The sequence below is a fragment of the Pollicipes pollicipes genome, unplaced genomic scaffold (genome assembly GCF_011947565.3).
Source record: "Pollicipes pollicipes isolate AB1234 unplaced genomic scaffold, Ppol_2.1 Scaffold_7253;HRSCAF=8739_pilon_pilon_pilon, whole genome shotgun sequence".
NCBI lineage: Eukaryota > Metazoa > Arthropoda > Thecostraca > Pollicipedomorpha > Pollicipedidae > Pollicipes > Pollicipes pollicipes.
This window is the reverse complement of record NW_023597048.1, coordinates 373,170-396,226: the sequence shown is the minus strand read 5'-3', so window position 1 is coordinate 396,226 and position 23,057 is coordinate 373,170. Positions and strand designations below refer to the sequence as shown.

The 23,057-nt window shown below is 61.2% G+C and overlaps 1 protein-coding gene across 1 annotated transcript in view; it reads left to right on the top strand.

Moving 5' to 3' along the window:
• Positions 1-11: 11 nt before the first annotated feature.
• Positions 12-23,057, top strand: part of LOC119110919 (liprin-alpha-1) — a 31,502-nt gene continuing 8,456 nt past the window's right edge. The window contains exons 1-15 of the mRNA XM_037234795.1: positions 12-327; positions 4,288-4,431; positions 5,380-5,619; positions 5,922-5,990; positions 6,063-6,113; positions 14,323-14,490; positions 14,840-15,085; positions 15,499-15,655; positions 16,025-16,146; positions 17,474-17,586; positions 18,572-18,889; positions 19,324-19,510; positions 20,178-20,333; positions 20,782-20,858; positions 21,253-21,348. Coding sequence (XP_037090690.1) covers positions 73-327; positions 4,288-4,431; positions 5,380-5,619; positions 5,922-5,990; positions 6,063-6,113; positions 14,323-14,490; positions 14,840-15,085; positions 15,499-15,655; positions 16,025-16,146; positions 17,474-17,586; positions 18,572-18,889; positions 19,324-19,510; positions 20,178-20,333; positions 20,782-20,858; positions 21,253-21,348 — 2,399 coding nt within the window. The 5' untranslated portion in view covers positions 12-72. The remainder of the gene's footprint in view (positions 328-4,287; positions 4,432-5,379; positions 5,620-5,921; positions 5,991-6,062; positions 6,114-14,322; positions 14,491-14,839; positions 15,086-15,498; positions 15,656-16,024; positions 16,147-17,473; positions 17,587-18,571; positions 18,890-19,323; positions 19,511-20,177; positions 20,334-20,781; positions 20,859-21,252; positions 21,349-23,057) is intronic.

The following is a 23,057-nucleotide window of genomic DNA, read 5'->3' as shown; positions in this document are numbered from 1 at the left end:
TAGGAAAATTTTGTGTTAGGAGTGAACTGTAGCCGTTATATTAATGTAGATTGGTGGAAAAGATAACCCAAAATGTCTTACATGATGTCAATGTGCGACGTGATGCCCACAATCTCTGAGGACAATGTGAGTCAGCGCAACTCATCGTTTGGTGGAGAAGACCCAAACTTTGAGGAATTGATGGTCTCCATGCTAGGGGAGCGCCAGAAGCTAATGGAAACAAATCGTGATATTCAAGAACGACTCCATGAAACAGAAACACGATTACATGAAGTGGAAGAGGAGAGAAACAATTTACAAAAACAGATAGATGCCAACCTTCCTCAGGTAGGAACAAAATAAAACTGAGTGCCAGATTTTTGAACTCTGTTACACATACTGGCCCAGACTGCCAGAAATGAAAAATGTGTGAATTTCTGAAGATGTAGCAGCATCATTTATACATGTGTAGTGTAAATCTGAGTGCCCGGTTTGGTAAATAATTGCACCAGTTTTAACTCATAGAATGTGAATTTTGAAATGATTTGTGATGCTGCAAAGATAGTTTCAAGCAAACATAAAAGTCATCCAAAAATCACTTCAGAATTTGTGTAATTTGGTCTAGCTTGAGTGTAGTATGTAAGCATGAGGTGTGATGCACCAGTGCCCTGTAGGTGTTTATGACAGTGGATTTGATTATTTTTTTGGCACTTGGGTTGCTATGCAAGCTATCTAACTAACATGGGGAAGGTTGCAGTGCTGAGGCCAACCTGAAAAGATGGGTGGGCTACTAGATGGGGGTGTGGAGCAGGTCCATTCCAGACTTAAATGGGGTAGCCAACTTCTCTGCTTATGTGAGGCCTAAAAATCTGATAGCTGGTAGGTCTCCAAAATTTTGTGTGACATTCTTTTGCATGTACTGGCTACTGACTTGGGTCTAGTTGCATCTACTGCATACTAATTACACCATTGCTATGTCAAGGGCAGTCAGCATCACATATATGACATACCATTCAATGCTTTCCATGGCATTTTTGCTTTACCAGTTTTGCAGCATGCTAAAAGGCATCACAATTGGCAAGGCAAAAAATAAAACCTTGTGGCTTTGGATCAATTATCTTGACCACTGGCCTATCTGGTGAGAGGTATGCTGCTAGTTTACCTGTTCAGTGCAAGGAGAAGAACCCAAGCTTCTATCACATTCAGATAACTGTGACATAATTAAGATAAATGCAGCACATAACTACAGGACATTGGAGACAAGTGTGGTCTTTGGCTGCCCTTCCAGTCATGCATGGCCTTTCCCATATCATTGTCTAGACTTGAGGCTTCTTTTTTGGGGGTTCAGTCAAATTTATGTCATAGCTCAATACCTGGCCCAATGCTCCATGAGCTGCACAGATGGAGGAATTCCTGTGCCCAAACTGCCTTAACCTGTCCCACCCTGCATCAACAAGGTCTTGTCAAAATCTTTAAATCTGTTGTGTTATGCAGACTGAAACTGAGGTGAAATGTACCATCCCAGTATGTGTAAAATTCATTTGCTGCATGGGAGACTTGTATGAAGTCCTGGTGCACACAAAGAGCACACATCTGACAAGCTGGGGCCTGGGAAGATTGTACTGAAAACAAATCCACAACAAAAACATGAATTCAAATGCAGTTTATGCTGGAACAGGATCACTTCCAAGTTTTTAAACACAATATAATTCCACCTGCACAGCAAATTTTCTGAGAAGCAAAATTGGTTTTAATTCATGGGTCCCTCAGGCAACTCTTTGTTTCCAATGAAACATGAACATGGTGCTCAGACATCTTTAAAACTATGAATAACATTATAAACATGCATTTTAAAGATATTACATAACTATGTAAAGGTGCATAGTTATGAAATTTTCCCTTCTATGAATCTCACCTATGCTTCATATAATGGCAGACGACGCTTTCTTCGGGGCACAAACGACCTGGTGATCTTGTTCTTGGGCCTCTGGAAAATCCACACCATCTGGCCAAATATTGGACATAGGCCACCAGGAGGCAAGGGCTTACATTGAGTTCAAAGGAAATCAGGCATAATTTTCACTTGGGGCTATGGCATTGATGACTTACAAAAATGACCATTGCAACTATTGATATTTCTACTCACTTGAACATGTAATGAGGATATAGGTTTACATCTTGTGGTATATGTTAGAGGGTGTTTACCATGTGTGTCATGTTATGGGATAACAGTAATATTTACAATGTACAGAACTGATACCACATCTGTGTTATTATCCTCATTTTGTGGCGCTGTTTTTAATTTAGATCAAACAAGGTTAAGGCAGTAGTTGAGCATCAGTCAATTGCAGAGGTACCTGTACCTTGGCCACGTCCTATAAACATTGATGCTGGTCTTAGTAGGCTGTTATGTGTATGCCGAACCCTGCCTGTGTGTATGTTCTGTAATGGATCAATCATGAAGCCATCCAAACTCAAGCAAAGTTTTGTTGCATCACATGTGTATCTCTTAAGAAGACATGCATGATGAGCTTTGTTTACAATATAAACTTAATGTGATCCAATGCCTAGCAATAAGGGTTCCAAAATTGTTCAGCCTCCGACCAGGGACATTAATGGTGGTTTCTGTACCAACCATCAGCTTCCCCGTTTCCTCGGACAAAAACCCTAGAGATGCCCTTATCTCCACAAAATGACACCTTTTTGGCATTGGTTCATGCTTTGCACATGTCCCTCCATCAGTTGTCTGTACTTATTGGTTGTATCATTGGAAGTGTTGAAAGGCCCAAATTACCTTGTGAGTTTGAGCTGTGCCGGACAGGATCAGAAGTGCCTGTATGGCCTTTAGATACAAAAATTGTACCCCAAAGGAGGGTGCTTGGGATTTAAAGACATGACCAAATTAACACTGCTATTTTGGTGTCTACGTCAGCTGCATTGAAATAAAGGATTACTGGTGTTAGTGCAAGGATGGCTTTACTCTGTGGTTTAAATTTCAATGGTACCATGACAAACATATGCGCCATGTTTTGTGCACTCATCTCTTTTCCCCATTTCGTCAGGGGAACTGTGCCATGGGACAGGTAGAATACATTTGTATGGTGGTATTGTCTATGCTGTGTGGTTCAGGCTACAGACTGTGGCCATTGTGTCACCACTCTCTCGTCATGCCCGGGGCATCTGCTGCATTCTGGTGGCCGGCCAGGGGACCTGTTCGCCGTTGCCGGGACTATCTGCTCTTGTCGTGTTTTCCGCTGCTCGCGCACGCGGGCTGACGCGTCCGAAGCACATCAGGAGAATGGACATATTATATGTATATGTTATGGTGTATTTGTGTGTATCATTCGTCCCAACCTGGGCTTGGTGTTGGCACAGGGCCACTACAACAATCCCAGTGACAGCGAGTCTGGTGCAATGCAATTTAAACCAGTGTTTTATGGCATGAAGAAGTATGCTGCCAGTTGCGGGAATATTTGTGGGTTCCTTTCACTTTGTCTATTTTCCGGAGATTTAGGCGTTTTTGTTCGTTGCGTTGCTCACAGGCGCGGGCCGCCGCGGCTGGACCGAATGTCTGTCCGCCGTCACGTGTCGCTCGCCCGGCATGCGCGTATGTGTGCGTGCGTGTGACGCCGCTCTCCCGGCTGATAAGATAGACTCGCCGGGGCAACGGGCCGACCTGCCGCAGCTTACGTCACCACATGTGTACTGAGGCCCGGGACACGCTCCCCACCAGCAAATAGCTGCACGAGAACCGCTCCCCTGGGCCTCGAGCGCAGTATTAGATTCTGTGCGGATGAAGACTAGGTGGACGTCTGAGAAGCGCGGGAGTCCCGTTGCGTAGACGCGATCGGACCGGAGATTGATGGCTTCCGTTTTTTTCATGTTTTGTCAATGGATCTCTCCATTGTACATTTGCCTATCTATAGTACAGCGTGACGCGCTGTTGATCTTTATGTCTTTCTTCTAAGTTTCACCTCATGATAGTACATTTATGCATTATAGCTTTCGTTGAAGTATCAAAACTCACGAATCTCTGTCTCGCATTTTGCTTCAACAATCTTGTCCTTGGTGTCTTCCGTTGACGTGATCATGTGGGCTCTTGATTAGTAGGTCATTGACTTTTGTGATGCGTTGGGAAGACGAATAAACCGCAAGACAATAAGGTTGTGTGACGTACACGCCTGGACTTCCTTTTTCCAGCGTTGTGGTGCCGTTATGTTCGGTGAGAAAGACTTGTGTTTGTGCCCCTGACGGCAGCTCTCTGTCATCTGCCTGGTCTTCCGTAACCGCGGTCGGCTCGCGCCGCAGGAATTCACGTCGTTGACGAAGGACCTGAACCAGGCGCGGCAAGAGGCGTCGGCGCTCACCAAAGAACTGAACCAGGCCAGGGACCAAATACTGGAGAAGGAAGAGGAGATTGCCGAACTGAAAGCGGAGAGAAACAACACCAGGGTGCGTATGCTCTGGGCGCGTGGCGATCGCAAACAGAACGCCTCATAGCATGGGGTCCATCACTAACATTCTTTGTTGGATGGATGCACATAGAGTTATCGCACATTCTGATGCTGGAAGTGCTTCAGGCGCCCGCATTATCCCATCCCAGTCTGGTGGCTGGACGTGACGCTGCAGCTGCGGCATCACGTGCGGCCCTGCGGCCGGTGCCACCCGTATCCGGCGACCGAGCCGGCGCGTTTCCGCGGTTGACCGTGTGCCGGCTGCCGCGGCGTCGCCAGCGCTGTGGCACTGCGGCGCGCCCCGCCGCCGCAGGAGCCCGCCGATTGGGTGGGTCAGTCAGCAGGCGCCGCAGGCGAAGTTTCATTTTATCTCGCAGTGTCCTTACAGCGTGCCCACGCTTCCGCCACCTTTACTCTTAGCTCCTGGCTGAGGCGTCACTTGACCTCATCGTCCTCACAGCGTGCCCACGCTTCCCCTCCGGCTCCCAGGCTAAGTTGTCAGCTGACCCTGCTGCTGTGCTCACTGTGATTCACCCTCCTGTCCTCATTGCCCGCTTCCTCCTGCACCTTGGCGCGACGCCTCGTGCCATCGGCGTGCGCTGTGACTGGCAGCCATGAGACGGCATCGCCGCCGCCCTGGCGCCGAGCCCCATCCGAGCGTCCACAAACCCCCGGCTGCGTTCCGTGTGCAGGGTAAGTGTCTGTGTGGAGGGTAAGCCAGAACGCCACCGCCTACCTCAATCCCCTGGATTATCAGCAGTGGCCGGAAGAGTTACAGCCTAACCCTGAAACAACTGCCTGACGTTGGCACCGCACTCAGCACTTCCCACAACACCCACTGTGCTTTGTGCTCGCCCGCTTCGGCAGATGCTGCCGCTGGAGCGGCCGGTGTCTGGTGGCGCGGTGCTCACTGTGCACGCGTTCATGGCGTCGGGCGCTTTGGCAGCTGTTGCTGGAACACCTGGAATGTCTGGTGGCGCGGCATGAGAAGTCGCTCAAGATGACCGTGGTGAAGCGCCAGGCGGCCGCCCAGCAGGGCGTCTCCTCCGAGGCCGAGGTGCTCAAGGCGCTCAAGAGCCTGTTCGAGCACCACAAGGCGCTGGACGAGCGCGTCCGGGACCGGCTGCGAGTCGCGCTCGAGAAGAACAACGCGCTGGAGGAGGAGCTCAATAACACCAAGGACGAGGTACGGTCCGGGGCTGCACGAGTCCGAGATTGGATCGCCCTGTGTCTGATTTGATAAAATATTATGTGTCTGTTCTGTTCGTCGTCCGGCCCGCTGTCTGGACGGGTTGTGTCTTGTGAGTCTCGGTGGGAGGCGTTCTAAAGTTGACTTAGCCGTGGCGCAGTGCGGACTGCCGTCCACTGCCCGACCTGACCTGACCTGAATTGACCTGACTATCTGATCTGATCTGATCTGACCTGATCTGATCTGACCTGACCTGACCTGACCTGACCTTGAGCTAACCACTGTCCTCCCGCCGCCAGCTGAACTGGGTGAAGCTGGGCAAGCTGGAGGCCAAGCCGGCGCCGGCGGCTCCGGACGCCGGCGGCGACGCCGAGGCGGAGGCGCCGTCCAACGGGCACCCGGCCGGCGCCGGCGGCTCGCTCACCAACGGCGGCATCGAGGCGGTGGCCGAGGAGGCGGCCGCCGAGCTGCGCAAGATCATCGAGATCCAGGTGAGCGCGGCAGCCGGGCGCCGGCTCCGGCTCCGGGACTCGGCTGCGCTGACCGGACGGCGGCCGCGGGCTGGCCGGCGGCGGCCGACGGCCTGCTGTTTGGTGGGCGCCCCGTGTTAGCGGTGTGGACAGCCGCTGTTCGGGTGGACGGTTCTGGTTAGTTAGTGAACCGCTATTCCGGTGATTAGTTCGTGAAAGACTGTCGCCGACGGCTGGTTTTTGTCCCTGTCAGAGTGCGTAGACGCCTCGTCCATTTGATGGATCGAGATACACGCCCGTCAGTATGTTGATAAAAATGAATTGATTGGCGTAAGACAGCCAATTGATTGTTTAGTTAACATTCCCAGATGTTGCTATGCTAACCAGTCATGAACGATTACTGACGATTGGATGCTCTGGGTCACGCGGCGCTCGTGCGTTAGAGGTGGCGAACGGCGACCGGCCGCCGGGGGCCGCGCGACAACCCACACTTCCACGCAGGCCACGTTTTGGCAACACGCCCCACCGACACCCGGGGGTCCGACATGGCGTGCCGTAGCGGGTCGGGCTCTCACTTTGCGTCGGATGTGAGTGTGCATTGTTATCGCCGTTGGCGCGCCCTAGAGAGCTGGCTCCAGCGGCGCCACCGCAGGCGGCCGAGCGAGCTGGCTCGTGCGGCGTCTGTTAAACACGGCACGCACCGGCCATGGTGGCTGCTACGTCTCAGCGCTCTGCGGAAGGCGACGATGCCGATCTGGCGTGGATGCGATGGGTATTGGTCGTTCACAGCGCTGGATGCCGCGGCCTCCTGAGATAAATGTGGGCAGCAATGCGGCTGATGGATGGGATGCGAGAGGAACAACGATATACGCTGTTGAGAGCCCTGGAGTTCGGTGTGCCTCCGGCCTCGGCCCTCCCCGAGCCGACCCCGGCCACCCGGGGTGGCCCCGGCCCCCGCGGGCTGGCCCCGGCCGCCCCGGGCCGTGCGCACGCCGTGCCGACGCCGCTGCTAGTGCGCCACGCGCCGCGGCCCAACCTGCTCCGCTCCAACCATAACGTGGCCTGTCAAACACGATTGGCGCCGGGCGGGCAGAGTGTGGCGGGGCGCTGGGCCAGCGGAGGGCCGGCCGGCGCGTGCCAGCGGCCGCCCGGCGCGGCCCGCTCCCACGGACAGCACTGCTGGCTGACGCCGTTTTCGGACGAGCGCCGGCGGCCCGGCTTTGATGCTGCCTTCAGGCCGTGACAGCGCCCGTCTAGGCAGCGGCGGCGCCTGGCTGGATGTGTCAGGAGCGGTGGCCTTCGGTGTACCTGGTGTGCAGTGTCCCCCCCCCCCCCGCCGTTCCGGACTGAGGCCGGCGGGGTGGCGTGCTGACGTTCACAGCAGGGGTGCCGTGCCGTTGCGTGCCACCTGAAGATCGGTTGCTGACGATATGAGCATTAAACAACCGCAGATTGTCCGTTGATGGCCAAACAGAGAGTCCAGCGGCGAGGACGTCCCATTGGTCGGAATGGGGCGCCGTACAAGGCGAGACCGGCTTATGTCGGCTCAGTATCCTCCACTGGATGCTAACCGGACAGATGCGACGCGGTGGAAAACTGGCACATTGAGCATGGCCAGTGATGGCGTACGTTTACCTGGCTAGAACTCCGTTCGGGTATTTCGCGCTGTCCAAACGACACCCGTGACCTAAGATAGTTTTTATTAGCTGAACGTGTTGCCCTCAAATATTCATTTGACGGCTACTTGCGCCTATTGAGATGCGTGAGCGGGCAGGAGCACGTGCAGCCGGCTGGTGGGACGGCTTGGATTAAGTCCGCCACTGGCCCGGTACGGCAGCAGACGGCTGGCGACGAGCCCCGCCGGCGAGTCCGGCTCCCAGTCGTGTGTTTGTATGCGTGTGTCGCCAAACGGCCGGTGAAATCGCCGCATTCCGGCCATCGCGGCGGGAGAGACGCCGCGCCGAGGCGTCGGCATTCCTCTCGTGGTCGGGAGGGCTTCCCATTAGGCGCCGGCCGGGTTACGTGCCGCCGCTGCGGCCGGCCGGCGCGTGCGGCGCTCCTGGCGCGGCGACCGCTGCCACCCGGCATACACCCGCTCGGTCTGCGGGCGGCCGAGGCTTGTGTCCGGCAGAGGCAGTGTCCGGTGTGGCAGTCAGTGACTGTCGACCATCCCGCAGTGCCCGTCCTTCCTGCCAGGGCGAGGGCAGGCGACGCCGTGTAGCCTCAGCTGCTGAGTGTGTCATAAAGCCTCAATGGCACACGACTGTCGACCATGCGGTGACGGGATTCCGGTATTCGTGTCGCGCTGCCATTTATAGCGTGCGGTTTTTTGTGGGCGTCTTACCGCGTGGCGGGTGCCCAGGGCTCACGTGGGTATGCCGTCTGCTACATGGGAGAACTAGGTCCGCTTATCTGGCGACAACAACGGCCTTAACGTTACAGGTTGTTACTGATGTTGTTGTCTTCTGTTGTGCTTATCAGATGTAAATAATTAAGGACGAGATGCGCCGCGGTACCAGACATCAATCGCTCACGCAGTGTAGGCACTTTCACTCACCAAGAAACAGGGAGCTTCGTCTCGGCGCTGTCGGCCCTGCGCTGCGCCGCCGGTGTGCTTGCGGACGACAGGTCCATACGTTCGTGGTGGTGCGTGGCCGCCAGTGCCCCGCGCCACGCTGTCCAGCGCGCCGCCACTGGACACGGCCCTCTCGCCACATAATTGGTCAGCCCATCATGCAGAGACAGATCTACTTGTGAATGGAGCAGACGGCGGTCCAGTGGCGTGTTGGTGAGGGGGCTGGCGTTGACCTCGACCCCGCACCGTGCCGAGGCGGACCCAACGGCCGCTGCACCTCCCTGGAGCGCACCGTCTCTCGTCAGCCGTGCTGGGTGTTGTTCCCCCGTCCCAACAGCGCGCGTGGTGTATCCTTTTAGAGGGACGCCCTGTCACTGTGATAGGCGTAGCTTGGCAGAGTTTCCTCTCGGGTGGCAGCGTACAGTACACGGGCGTGCCGTGGCCCAGGCTGTAGCGGACCACCGCCGGTGGAGCGGGCGGCACGCACCGCCTGAACCGTTTCGGCGGTGGTCGCGGCTGAGACGCACTGACGGCCATGTCGGTGCCGTCTGCGAGACGAACGGGGACGCTGCGGTGTCAGAGGCGCGGCCAGGACGGAGCGGACGGTACCACCCTGCCCCCCCCCCCCCTCCGGACATGTGCAGTCGTCCGCGTGGTGTCGGCCGTTGCCGCCGTCGCCACCGGCGGCGCCGGCTCTGACGGCTGCCGCCCGCGACAGGCCGGCGACCGGGCGGCCGCTTGCTCGAGGCGCGCCCCATCGCACTCTCGCAGCCTAATGGGCGCATGCTTTGCACAGGCGACGGCGCCGGCGGCGGTGGTCGGGCGATGTCTGCCCCCTCCCCCTTACCATCAACAGGCAAACAGCGGCCTGACCCGGTGGCACCGGCGGCGGGCGAGCCGGCGTCACTGAGGGGATCTCGGCCGGCCGGCCAGAGCTTGGTCCAGCGGGGCGGCTCTGTTGGCCGTGCCTCGGGCGCCAGTGGCTGCCGGGGCGCCGCCACAGACCCGATGGCTTTGTTCCGCCGCTGCCGGGCCGCTCGCAGCTCGCTGTGTGGCGTTGAGTTACTGTGCTGCTGAGCCCCATCGAACGCCCGACTGGCGGAAGCGCTCGAGCCTTTCCGAAAACTCGACACGTGATGGTCGATCCTCGGGGCAGACTCTTCCTCGAATACTGTAACTTGGCAGCGGCCTCCAGTAAAGTGCGGAAATTTAGCCGGCCAGCCATTTTTCAGCTGCAGGGCTAATCTAGACGCATATTGATACTGGGCACATTTTACCGGTCGCGCTGCAAGGCACGCTTGTCCTGAAACAGACGGCGCATGATGAGAGGGCCGCTCGTTTCCCCGTAAACACCGCGTCTGCGGACCAGCCGGCAGCGTTAGCCCGAGAGCGTGATGCACAAACAGTCCCACTTGACGGTAATTGGCCTTGCCGCTCGAGGCAGCTCGTCACGTGTTGGTTGGTGGGCCGGGGCGCCGGTAAACACATCACCCCGGCGAAGCATCGCCGGCCACGCCTCCAGTGCACATCCATGATCAGCCGTTGGCCTGTGCGGGACCCAACGGTGGCCACCGGCGCCCTCCCGCCGGGCGGGCCCGTGACAGTGCAGCCACCGCGCGCCCCCGGCGCGGGTGATTAATATCCGCTGCACCCTCCGTCCGGCCTGGCGACGGCCGCGCCCGCTGCTGTTGCCCCGGACGGGCGCGGCCGTCCAGGCCGGGATGAGCGGGGCGGCGTCGGCGGCGGCGGAGGGCGCCGCCGCCCGGCTCGCCGGCCCGCACAGGCACCGGCTTTCAGACGCACCCTCGGCCAGCCACCGGCCGCCGGCGCCGGCGGCAGCGCTGTTTGGCCAGAGTGCGATCCGGCCGTGTAAACAGTCGATCAGCGCGCCGATCGGTGCATCGATCTGCCGGCCGGAAGTGGTGCCGCCCGTCGGCCCGCCCGTCGGTCCAGCCGACCGACGGTCGGTCGTCCCCGGCCTTGGATGTCACGCATCGCCACCCCCGGGCGGAGACCGCCTCCCCCCCCCCCCCCCACCTCCGCCTCGTGAACAGGGACTGAGACCGTCTCTCCCCTCCCTTCTGAACAGGGACCTCCACCGTCTCTTCCCCCGTTATTGGACAGGACGGACACCGCCTCACCCCCGCTCCCCTTTGAACAGGAACCTTCACCGCCTTTCTCCCCCCCCCCCTCCCCCCCGTTCTGAACAGCGACCTCCGCCGCCTCTCCCCATGCCCATGATCACAGACCCATCCCGCCTCGCTCCTTCCCCTCCCGCCCCCCCCCCCCCCCCCCCTGAAGAGACACAGCCCCGTCTTCTCGCCTGCGAACGGAGCGAGGCCCTGTCTACCCCGCTCGCCCCTTGTCTGCCCCGTCTGCTTGTCTGCGTATGTGCCCATCCTACTATCTGTCTGCACTGGCTCGAGCACCCGTTTCCCGGCGTCGTTGTGTCCCGTTGCCCGTGTTTGTCTATCCATCAGTCCGTCCATCAGGTGTCCGGCCCTGTGTCCCCGTCTGCCCGCCAGCGGACCTGTCCGCACAGGCACCGCCGCCACCGCCGCCGCCGCTGCGGCCGCTGGAATGACGTTGTTGTCGGTAATCTGATTAAGGGAGTGGCCTTTGTGTCGCCGCCGTGCTCCAAACATTCCGTCACCTGACGTGTCAACAAAGACAACGGCCGCCCGCCGGGCATGCCTCGCAAGTCGGATTATGCTGTTTGGCAAATGAGCTCCACTTGGGAAGGCGGCACCACGCACGGAGAAGCACGGCATGAAGTTGCCATTTCTGGGCGCAACTTGCGAAGCGGTGGCGGGCGCGCTGGCGTGGCGGCGTGGCGGCTCGGCGCGATCAGCGGCATTTCAAATATGTTGATCACGGCAGGTCGGGCGGCTGGAGTTGGGCTGCCTGCGGGGCGCTCCCTCAGTGGTGGGGAAGGCTGCCGCGGGTCGTGTATACCGGCTGGCTGGCTGGCTGGCTGGTTTGTTGAGATTGTCCGACCCACTCTGATGTGAGTCATGACAGGCTGACCTGCCTGGTCTGTGGCGCGCAGCCGGCGGGCCCAGCTGCGACCAGCAGCAGTGTCCACCGACGGATGTAGTGACGCCGCACCTCATCTCCGGCGCCAATTTCTTAGATCACCCTGTGGTGTGGAGATCTGGGAATGATTGCAGAGATCGAGCCCGGGAGTCCGCTTCCACCCGCCGCGACCGCCGCCCGGACGGCGTGTCGGCCGCACGACGCGCCCGGCTGGGGCCCGCCCCTCCGCTCCGCCGCCCCGGTGACACGCCTCGGTCGTCAGCGGCGACGCCGCGCCGGCCGTCTCCGGAGCCGCCGCCCACCTCTCGGCCGACGGCCTGCCGGCTTTGTCCGCCGGCGCCGGCCGTCTCCGGCGCGCCGGCCGCGCGGCACGGCCGCATTCACGTGGCGCGGCCGGCGCCGGCCGCGCCCGCATTGTTGCCGCCGCGCCGGCCCGGTTTTTGCTGCCGCGCCGGCTGGCTGCTACGTGCAAACGGCCCGAGCCGCGCTGAATGGAGCCGCGGTAAATGAGAGCGACAGGGACGGTGCTCGACGGAGCTGCGGGGGGAGGGAGCGGTGCTGCATGGTGCGCCGGTAGCTGACAGTGGGAACGACGCTGAGTGGTGCGGTGGTAAATGTTGACGACGGGAACGGTGCTGAATGATGCTGTAGCGACAACGAAAACTTTGTTAAATGTTGCCGCGGTACATAAGTCTGGCGGGAACGGTGCTGACTGATGCTGTGACAATAGCGAGAACTTTGCTGAATGGTGCTACGGTACATAAGCGTGGCGGGAACGGTGGTGACTGATGCTGTGCCAACAGCGAGAACTTTGTTAAATGTTGCCGTGGCGCATAAGCGTGGCGGGAACGGTGGTCACTGATGCTGTGGCAACAGCGAGAACTTTGTTAATGTTTCCGCGGCACATAAGCGTGGCGGGAACGGTGCTGACTGATGCTATGGCAACAGCGAGAACTTTGCGCATTGGTGCTGCGGTACATAAGCGTGGCGGGAACGGTGCTGGTTGATGCTGTGGCAACAGCAAGAGCTTTGTTGAATGGTGCTGCGGTACATAAGTGGCAGGAACGGTGCCTACTGATGCTGGGGTAAACAAGGGTGGCGGGAACTAACCTGAAGGTTCTCTTGCGGATGATAACTGTGGGAACGCACATCAATGACCTGTGGGGACGTAGATGAATGAACGGTGGTAGATGAGAGCGCTTGGAGCTGAGATAGACGGTTCGCAGGCCGATTGCAACGGCGTGAGCGGAAGGGAATGGTGCGTTGCTGAATGAGAGCGAAGAAACGGCCATGAATGTCGTGGTAAATGATATCGCCGTGGTGTGTTGGCTTCTATTTCAGGCTGGAATGGACTTGAATTCAGCGCTGGTAAACGATACGGAAGGAGACGGTATGAATGACGCATGATTGGATCAAAATGACTGGATCTTAACTGGACGTCATGCAGGCGGGGTAAGGGGCGGGCACGCCGGCCTGGCCCGACACCAGCGTGTCGCCGCCGGTGCCCCAGTGCCGGTACTCCGGGCGGCCGTGCGATCAGTGTCAGCGGTTCCAAGTTCCGTCAGCTAATTAAAAGCGGCCTGAACAGCGGTAAATTACGGAGTGGAAATTGAGAGCGATGCCGACGGCACCCGATGCCCGTCATGCCGTGCCGCAAAGGGAGCCGCGGCACGAACCGACCGCAGCCCCGCCGGAATCGGCCGTAATGACACCGGACGGCTGTAATGACACCAATCGGACGGTGTGCACTGCATGCATGGGGCGAATGCCCGGCTGGCCGGCATGGAGCCGTGCGAACGCTCTGGTGAGCCCGGTAGACGAGACTATGAGGAGACTGTCAGGCTGAGACGGAGACTGATGCTGCCAGGCACGGGGGTGATGCAGGTCTACGGACCAACCTCGCGCCGGAAGCCTGGCACCAATCCGTAGTGACTTCAGGGTCGTGGTGTCGGAGTGGACTTGAGGGCGGGTGCAGAGTATAGACGCGTTGGAGGTGCGGAGCGGCATGATGATGATGATAATAACTGGGGCCAGAGGCGCGCCGACGGCCGGGGTCATTGTCCGCCCAGCGGAACGACTGGACGCGCTTGTTTTGAGTCATGTTTTAGCTTGCGCGCGCTTATGGCCAGCCCACCTCGTCATCCGCCGCAGCTTCCGGTTCGGGTTTGCCCGTGAATAACCGCTCGCTGAGGCGTCGCTTGAGCACGAGCGGGCCCCTGCAGCCGGGGTACGCACCCGACCAGCACCGGCAGTGTTTGTTGTGACGATCCCCGACAGACGACTGACAAGACAGCGGTCTGCATCGTGTTGCCGTCACCGCCGTGCGTCATGCGTCCGGAATGGCGGTCGATGCGTGACGAGGCGGGTGTTGGCGCCGCGCGAGCGGCGCTCGCGAAGTCTGGCCGCGTGTCGGCCGTCTGCGCGTACGACGTCCGGCGTTGTCGGCCGTCGCCGCTCGGTGCACCTCATTTATCACGCGCGCCGGACAGTGCGTGGTGTTGTGTGTTGTTGAGTGCGGGCCTCTCTCGCCTCGGCCGGCCTGGCCGTGTTGACTGTGGTCGGCGTTGTTCGCCTGTCGAACGCGTGCGTGTGGTCACGCGTCCGCCGTCTGGCCCGCAGACCACCGAGATCACCGCCTCCCAGCGGCGCGTCTTGGAACTACAGACGCGCGTCGCCGAGCTAGAGGACGCACTGGCGCGCTGCCAGAAGGACCTGGCTAAGGAGCGCGACGTCACCAGCAAGCTGCAGCGGGACCTGAAGGAGAACAACGCTCAGAAGCTGGACCAGGTGCAGGCGCGGCGGGTGGCCGATGGCGGGCCGCCGGCCGGTGGGCTAGGCACGAGACGGACTGCCAGTATACTTCTGTTCTCGGGGAAACGGTACAGGTCCTCGTGCCATGTCCACCGGGAGGGCGAACATCGTGTCGCGCCATATAGACGGGTGCGGGAGAGTTTACATGGACACACGCTGCGCTGAACGACCACCGAGACGTTTGTGACTTCCCCACATGCGCTTTCATTCTTAACACGTGCTTCCTTGTAATCGCCAAACGCCGACGACGCCGCTGTCTGTGTCTCCACGTCTGTATGGCCAGCTGCCGACGGCTCTGACGAGCGGCCGGCGGCCGCCCCGGCAGGAGGAGCGAATCGCCACGCTGGAGCAGCGGTACCTGAACGCTCAGCGTGAGTCGACGGCGCTACGCGACAACGGCGAGAAGCTCGAGGAGGAGCTCAAGAACAAGGAGGCGCAGCTCAAGCTGCAGAACGAGAAGATCCTGGCTATCCAGGAGAAGCTGGAGCTGACGGAGCAGAAGCTGGCGCAGTACTCGAAGCTGCCGGACGTGGAGGAGGAGCTGCGCCGGAGGATGGCAGCCCTGACGCAGGTGGGCCGCCGCGCAGGGCGAGCGGGATGGGACAGGGCGCTGTGGAGCGGCCTGTGGACTGGGGTCGGGGCAGTCTGCTGCCCGCTGTTCTGGACCGGACACCTCCCCCGCGAGACTGATACAGACATATTTGTTGGTACGGGTATCCACAATTGGCATTGGTCGTACGTTTACCTGACAAAAATGCCATATCGTGTGGGTCATGTTGCCTGTTGTATCAAGGCCGTGATGGTGCAGGTGGTGCTCAAGTGATTGCACCAAATCGATCCCTCTTTTCATTGAAATGACAGGTTGTGTTATTGTGTTGCCGAGTCGGCGCTCGCCATCATTTCGCGTTTCCGTGCGGGAAGGTCCGTGGTTGTGGCACTATGACGCGGCCTTGTGGCGGGTCGCTGACCCGGCCGTGTGCGCAGGCGCAGGAGCGTCACGGCTCGGCCGAGGACCGGATCGGCCGGCTCGAGTCCCAGCTGGAGGAGAAGGGCAGCGAGGTGATCCGCATGGCGCAGCGGCTCAAGATGAACGAGGAGCACAACGCCCGCCTCTCGGCCACCGTCGACAAACTGCTCTCCGGTGAGGGGAGAGAGGGAGCGAGAGACGGCAGGGGACACGGAGCGTTGAGGGTGTTGTAGGAGCAGCAGCTGGTCGTGCGCGGGACTCCTAGTGCGCTGGTGAATCCGACTTTTGGCCCGGACCGGACCAGTCGGAGCTGGGTATGCATTTGTGCGTGCGTCTCCATGACACGGCCGGCGCCCCCGTTGTATCACAAGATGCGAAACGGTCTGGAGTGTTTGCGGCGTGTTGTACGCGGGCACGTTGGAGCAGTGCGGACCCGGCCGATGGGGTCAGGGACGTCTCCGGACTGGGCCTCGCTGGGATGGGGTCAGCGGCTGCCGTCGGCAGGCTGACGCGCCTCACCGCCCCATCCCCCTCGGTCGCCAGAGTCTAACGAGCGGCTCCAGCTGCACCTGAAGGAGCGCATGACGGCGCTCGAGGAGAAGAACTCGCTGACCCAGGAGCTGGACCACACCCGCAAGGTGCTGGAGGACATGCAGCTGGAGAAGGTAGGCTGGTGGGGCGCCGTCCAGCTCCACGCACTGGGTCCAGGAGCGCGCCCGGGCTCCGCCGACATTCCACGGAAGCGGGAGAGCGGGCCTGGGTGGCTGACGGGCTGTTGGTGATGCCACTGAGGTGGCGGTCTACACTGGCGTTGCCGACGTTTGCCCCCGGTATCGGATCAAAGTCGTTGGAGAATATCCAAGATAGTGTGCTGTAGGCAGTGAATAACTTGGTCTCAAGTCATCTAACACGCGAGCGTTGAAAATATAATGCAAAATGTTTTGCTTTTGCCGTTCAGAGAACATCAGGATGTAGCCATCAGTAAAGCACCTAAGCGAGAACCCTGGTGGCAAATGTGTTCTTGCTGCTATTATTTTGAGAAAACAGCACTCATTACCACCTCACATTTACAGCTGATTGGCGGGTTGCGTTTTTGCATGTTCAATATTTCAATTTTTATAGTCATCTAGCATAATTATGGCATTGGCCTATAGTATAGGTGTACATATGTTGAACACAAATACTTTATTTTTAGCATTGGCGCAAGGCATGAAATTTAGGATTTTGAAATTTAAGTTTGATGCATTGTTATGACGAGTTAATATCCAGCATATAGCATGTGAACCTATTTGCTTGCTTGCACCGATCAACTGCTACCGCCGGTCACCATGAATGCTAACCGTTCTGTTTCGATATTGACACCATGCTGCCCTGACGTCCTGTGTTTGGTTCCGGGTATGCTCTGAGCCACATTTTGTTCGACACCCACATTAATACACGTAGCCAGCTATCCTTCTTTTGACAGGGCTGGCTGAATGGCACGCGCTCCGTTGTCACCGGTCGCTGCGGTTTGGTTGTTTGTTGGCGCGGAGGGCAGAGCGGGCTGTGGGTCTGCCGCCTGGCTTGGCCTGGCCTGCTGGCTCCCGCACGCCGTCCGTCCGCCTGAGTGTGTGCGGCCCACCGGTGGTGTCCGGCAGCGCCGCCGGACGGGGCGCACCAGCCGCGGCCGGCACGGCGCTCTGCCGGCTGCCGGGCCGCGCTCCGGCCGCTGACGGCGCCTCTCCCCCAGGCGAGGATGACAGGGCAGCTGGGTCGGCTGCAGCGCGAGGTGGAGTCGGCGCAGCAGGCGGCGCCGCCGGCGCAGCCGCCGCCGGCGCAGCAGCCGCAGTCTCAGCTCCCCCAGCAGGCGTTCCTGGTGACGGGCGAGCCGTGAGTACGGCCGGCCGCGCGCGCCGCCGCCGCCGCCGCCCTCTCGCCTTCTGCACCGCATGCCGCCGCCCGCGCTGTGTGTCCGCGTGCGCCCCACTGACGGCACGGGGTGCGGCCGCGCAGGGCGGACTCCTGCAGGAGATGTCCAAGCTGCACCTGGACATGGAGGCGATGAAGCAGCAGATGCTCACCCAGGAGATCGCCTACAACATCCAGCAGACGGAAGCGCTGACCAGGTGCGCCGGCGCCGCGCGGGCGGGTCACGCGCGCTCGCCGCCGGGGCCCCGACGCGGCGCACCGACCAGGAGAAGCCGGAGGGACGCCAGGGCAGAGCAGGGCTGCCTGGCTGAGATCACTTGCGACGTGTTCGTGGGATGCCGAGGGCTATAATTATATTTGCGCACACGGCCGGTGCACGCGGGAACGTTTCGGTGGGCGGGATGTTCGGGGTCTAGCTTTTCCTTCTGAATACTCTGGCTAGTCGCAGCGATCTTCTAGACAGCTTCACAGAGTAGTGGCCGAGTGGTCAGGTAGCGGTGTGGCGCGCGCCGCGCCGTTGAGGTATGTATGGCGGCCCGTGCGTCCTATAACTGTCCTGTTCCGCCGGCCGGACGGCCGACCTCTGGCGGTCGGCGCCGTCGGCTGCCCCAGGTGAGTGGTCTTAGAGCCGGCCTGCCGCGGTCTGCAGCCGGCCGGTCGGGGGCCGCCGCTGGCGCGTCCGTTCTCACGGGGCTGAGACGCTCGCCGACCGGCCGGCCGCCGCCCGCGGCTCCGGCTGTGCCGCCCCCCCCCCCCCCCCCGTCCCGACACCTCTGCACCTCTGCACCACTGCACCGCTGCACCAGCTGGCGCCGGCGGCCCGGACTCTCCGTCACTCCCCCAACACCACTGCACTAGCTAGCGCCCGCGTCCGGGCCCGTAGATGTGCCGGTCGGCCGGTACCGTCGTGCCAGCACGCTCACTCACGCTTGGTAGCTCGTCTCTCACGCCGCCCGCGGGCCTCCGCCCCTGCACCGTATCATCCATCTCTGCTCACGGCTTGTCTGTCGCGTGTAACTGAGCGTCAATGAGGCTCGCCTCCGCGTGTTTGAATCGTGTTGAGTACGGCCTCGGCCCTGCCGCCGGTCTCGTGTCACCACGCGGCCGTGGCGTCCTCGTGGCGTGGGTGCCGCGGCTCCATGCCGTCCCGGTGCCCGCCTCACCGCGCGCCCGTCGCCGCAGGAATCTGTCGCCGAGCGGCGGCGGCGCGGCCGGCGAGCCGGCCGGCTTTGTGCGCTCGTCGAGCCGCGGCAGCTTCGACGCGCGCTCGCTGCCGCGCCGGCCGGGCTCGCGGCTGGCGGCCGCGGCGGCCGGCGCCGCCGACAAGCTCGACGGCGAGTGGGAGGGCGCTGCCGCCGCCGCCGCCGCCGGCTACGACGAGGACGAGGTGGAGGACGCCGAGAGCATCTTCTCGACGCTGTCGCCCACCGGCCACACAGATGCGCAGACGCTGGCCATCATGCTGCAGGACCAGCTGGACGCCATCAACAACGAGATCAGGTGCGCCTCTGCCTGCTGACTGGTGGGAGTGGGAGGGCGGTACTGCTCTCGGGCGGTCACAAGTCGCAAGTTAGTGTTTTCAGCAACCATTCCAACGTGTGGGTTAGTGTTAACCCCGGTCACAGAACATGGCTCAGAGGCAAAATAAAACTACGCGCCGGGATTTTCAGTGGCAAAGCAGGTCAACGACGCAAGCCAGATTCAACGTGAGGCTTGGTTTTCCTCGTCCATGGCTTACGTACTTCGCACCTTAGAACGCGCCGACTCAGTCAGCGGCGTGCTGCGTCTGCATCTGTTGTGGCACCGGGCGCTGGGTCGCCGGCTGTGACTGTGCGGCCAGGCGGTCCGGCGGTCCGGCGGTCCTGCGGTCCTGCATTCCTGCATTCCTGCAGTCCTGCAGTCGGCCTAACGCCGCCCCCGCGCCGCGTCCCCAGGATGATCCAGGAGGAGAAGCAGAACACGGAGCTGCGTGCCGAGGAGCTGGAGTCGCGCGTCGGCAGCGTGGATCACTTGAACCTGCTGTCGCGCTCGGGCCGCCTCTCGCCGCCGCTTTCGGGCCGGTCCACGCCCAAGTCGGCGCTGTCGCCGCAGCGCGCCGAGGCGCTCATGAAGTACCACACGGTGAGCAGCGGCGCGGCGGACCGCCGGCCGCCGCCGGCCCCGTCTCCGTCCCCGGTCCGCGCGCGCGCCGGGGCCGGAGGCGGCGCAGAACGGAGTGGCGGCAGCAGTCTGCTTGCTGCCAAGTTGTTCTCGCTTCTCTAGCCGGCTGAAGTGCTCGTTTGGTTCGGGTTGGTGGGTGCACTGGACGGGGAGAGCGCGGGGAGTTGGTGGCTTGACGGCTGTTCCAAGTTTTATAACCCGTCAACAGGGGCATGCTTAAAACCCTTCAGTCACCTGGGCTGAAGGGAATCGATGAAGTCTGTTGGAATCGATAATGGGTACTAGCTGCCATGTTCCATCTATCTGTATGCATGTGGGCTTGGGGAAAAGGACCTGAAATGTGCACTGAGCCGTCCCTTTCCGTTGCGAAAAGTCCGGATCCACCACACGGTCTTCTGCTTGCTTTCACTGTCGGGACTTGTTAGGGCTTGTAGGATAGGCTCCAGAGCACTTAGGCTCTGGTATAGACGGCGTTAGTAGCTTAGTGCCTTACGGTCGATCAGACCAGCTTCGCTATGTCTGTGTTTCACACCGCACCACGTGTATGGATAGCCGTAGACTAACGCTGTTGTGTGTGCGTGTGTGCGTGTCTGTGCGTGTGTGCGCGCGTGCGTGGGTGACCTGCCAGGCCCCTGCCGGGATGTCCCCCGCCATGCTGTACGGGCCGCACGGGCTGGAAGGACAGCGGTCGACTCCGGTGAGTGCCCCCTCCCCCTCCCTTCCCCTGCACGCCTGGCATGCCGGCGGGCGGCCCGGCCTCACGCCGCCGCCATGTTGTAGCGCCGTGTAGACTGCGGTGCTCGCTGACAGTCGCCGCTGGGGTCTGGGGGAGCTCGGGGCACGCTGGGCGCGCTGGGTGCCCGGTGGTGGATGGAGCCTCGCAGCGGAGCCCATCGTGACAGCGTACCTTAAGTGCGGTCGTGCGAGCTCGCACGTGCCACGACAGGGGTGCCGCTTCGCTGAGTCGAGGCTGCTTGCAACGGTGCCAATCAATTCGTCGATGTTCCCACTTTGTACGTTTAGTGAAGTGATTCGTGTCTGTGTTTGTGTTTATGTGTAAGTGTCGTCGTGCTGGCATGCGACCGGGAGTGCGCTGTGCACAGCCCTCAGTCGTGTAGGTCAAGTCCCAGCGGGCGGGACACGTGTGGTACGCCCACCCATGCAGCAACGCCCGCCTGTGTGGTCACGCCGTCGCGGCGTCTGACCGGGCGCGCGCGCCGCTTCTGCCGCAGAAGACGGTGGCCGACGGCAGTCCGCCAGCCATGCGCTGTCAACGCTTCCAGGCGTACAACCCGGACGACAACCTGAGGTGAGAGCGGTGTGTCGCGGCCAGTCTGCGTGCCTGGTGTGTCCGGCCTGCGCCGGCCCCGTCTGCCGCTCATCCCGGCGTGCGGAGGCCGGGGGCCGCTGCTCTCCGCTGTCTGGCGTGCCCCGGCCGATTAACAGTGTCCCTGCGTCTCCGCCGGCGTCCGGGCTGTAATGAATAACCCTCTTAGCCGTAACTGAGTTAGCCGGCGCCGGCTCCTGTACAGCTCTCTGGTCGCAGTGTCCCATTAATTCGACTAACTGGCGGCGGCGTTGCGCTCGCGCGGCGGCCGCTCGCCGCACGTGCGGCGCGCGGTGGCGCACGCCAGTGTGCGGTCGCCGCAGCACTAACCGTCCGGCCCGGCCCGGCCCGCCCGCTGCCGACCGTCTGCCTGTAGCCGCTCGCTGCCGCACAACGCCACTATGCGGGACCCCTCGACGATCCCGGGCCGCGGCCTGAGCGCCCTCCACCCGGAGCACGCGCAGTTCATCAGGTGCAGTACCGCCGCGCGCCGCCGGCCCGGCCCGGTCTCCTCGGCCGCTGCGGCAGCCGGCCGTGGACACGGTGGGGTCTCGGGTGTGGCATGCTGGGCGCGGGCGACGCTACGGTGCGGGTGGTTTGAGCATTGACAACATTGATCCCCGATGTATTTGGTGGCGCCTCATCGGATGACCAGTGTGGACAATAGGACAACAGCCTGGCCTGGCCTCCGCAAACGTAATGCAGTATTTTGGTTCGGCTTGAGCATTAACATTGCTGTGATACTGGTAAGCACCGTCGTGCGTGCGTCGCGAAAGCTATGCTGATGAGTCCGGAGGTAGACGGTAGTCCGGAGTCCGGGGGAAGGAGACGGTAACTTCAGGCTGTACTCGTATAAGCAAAAAACAGACCCTAGGAAGAGAAGCTTGGGATCATTGTGTCAGTCCCGGGCCGCCCTGTTACTGGTCTGTGCACAAGACGGTCCTGAGCGCTGTTATCGGGCGGTGGCCGCTAGCGGGCCGTTAGCTCTCGCACGAGCCCAGCGTCCTGTCGCGGCCTGGATTGGCGCTCGGAATGGCGCCGCGTCGCACATTTGCTGATCAGACACCAGCTGCCTGCGACAGACCGCTTCGTTGCGGCTTTCACCATAGGAACGCTGTCCGTCGGCGGCCGCCACGGCCGGTCCGCCTGGATCTGGGGCTGCGAGTGTCCCCGTGACCAGCGGCACCGTCAGGCGGACAGTCCCGGGACACAGGGATAGACTGTGTCCCGCCTATCTGGTGGACGTGGCAGACCAGCCGCTGGTGTGCTGTTCGGACGCGTGTGGTCCATCGGACGGGCTCAGCTCCGCGCCTCTGACCGGCGTGTCAGCACTGCCGGACGGGCTCAGCTCCGCGCCTCTGACCGGCGTGTCAGCACCGCTGGACGGGCTCAGCTCCGCTCCCCTGACCGGCGTGTCAGCACTGCCGGACGGGCTCAGCTCCGCGCCTCTGACCGGCGTGTCAGCACCGCTGGACGGGCTCAGCTCCGCTCCCCTGACCGGCGTGTCAGCACTGCCGGACGGGCTCAGCTCCGCGCCTCTGACCAACGTGTCAGCACTGCCGGACGGGCTCAGCTCCGCTCCTCTGACCGGCGTGCCAGCTCCGCGCCTCTGACCGGCGTGTCAGCACCGCTGGACGGGCTCAGCTCCGCGCCTCTGACCGACGTGTCAGCACCGCTGGACGGGGTCAGCTCCGCTCCTCTGACCGGCGTATCAGCACCGCTGGACGGGCTCCGCTCCGCGCCTCTGACCGACGTGTCAGCACTGCTGCTCCGTGCAGCGTCCCGGCGGCCGTCTGAACCCTTCTTCGAAGCGCCCGGCCCCGGCCCGGCTGCAGCCGGTCTGCAGCGAAGCCTCATGTGCCCGGTCATCCCAGGACTCCGCGAGCTGGGCGTCGGTCCGGTCGGCCGCGCCAGGACGCGGCGCCGCCAGAAATGGATTCGGCCGTCTCCGAGCTGGGGCGTGGCTGACGTTTGTGACAATCGGCGGACTTTTTAACTGATTGCGTTGCGGCGTACTGGCTATCAGACGCGCCGAATTTGTCGTGCATGTTGACTCCAGGACAAGACGAGCGCAATGTGGCCAACCTCGGTCCAGCGGTCCGGGACAGTTCGGATGATCTCCGATCGGTTGAGATCGGCAGCGGACAGCCTCTGCCAGGCGAGCAGCTCCCGTCCCGGACT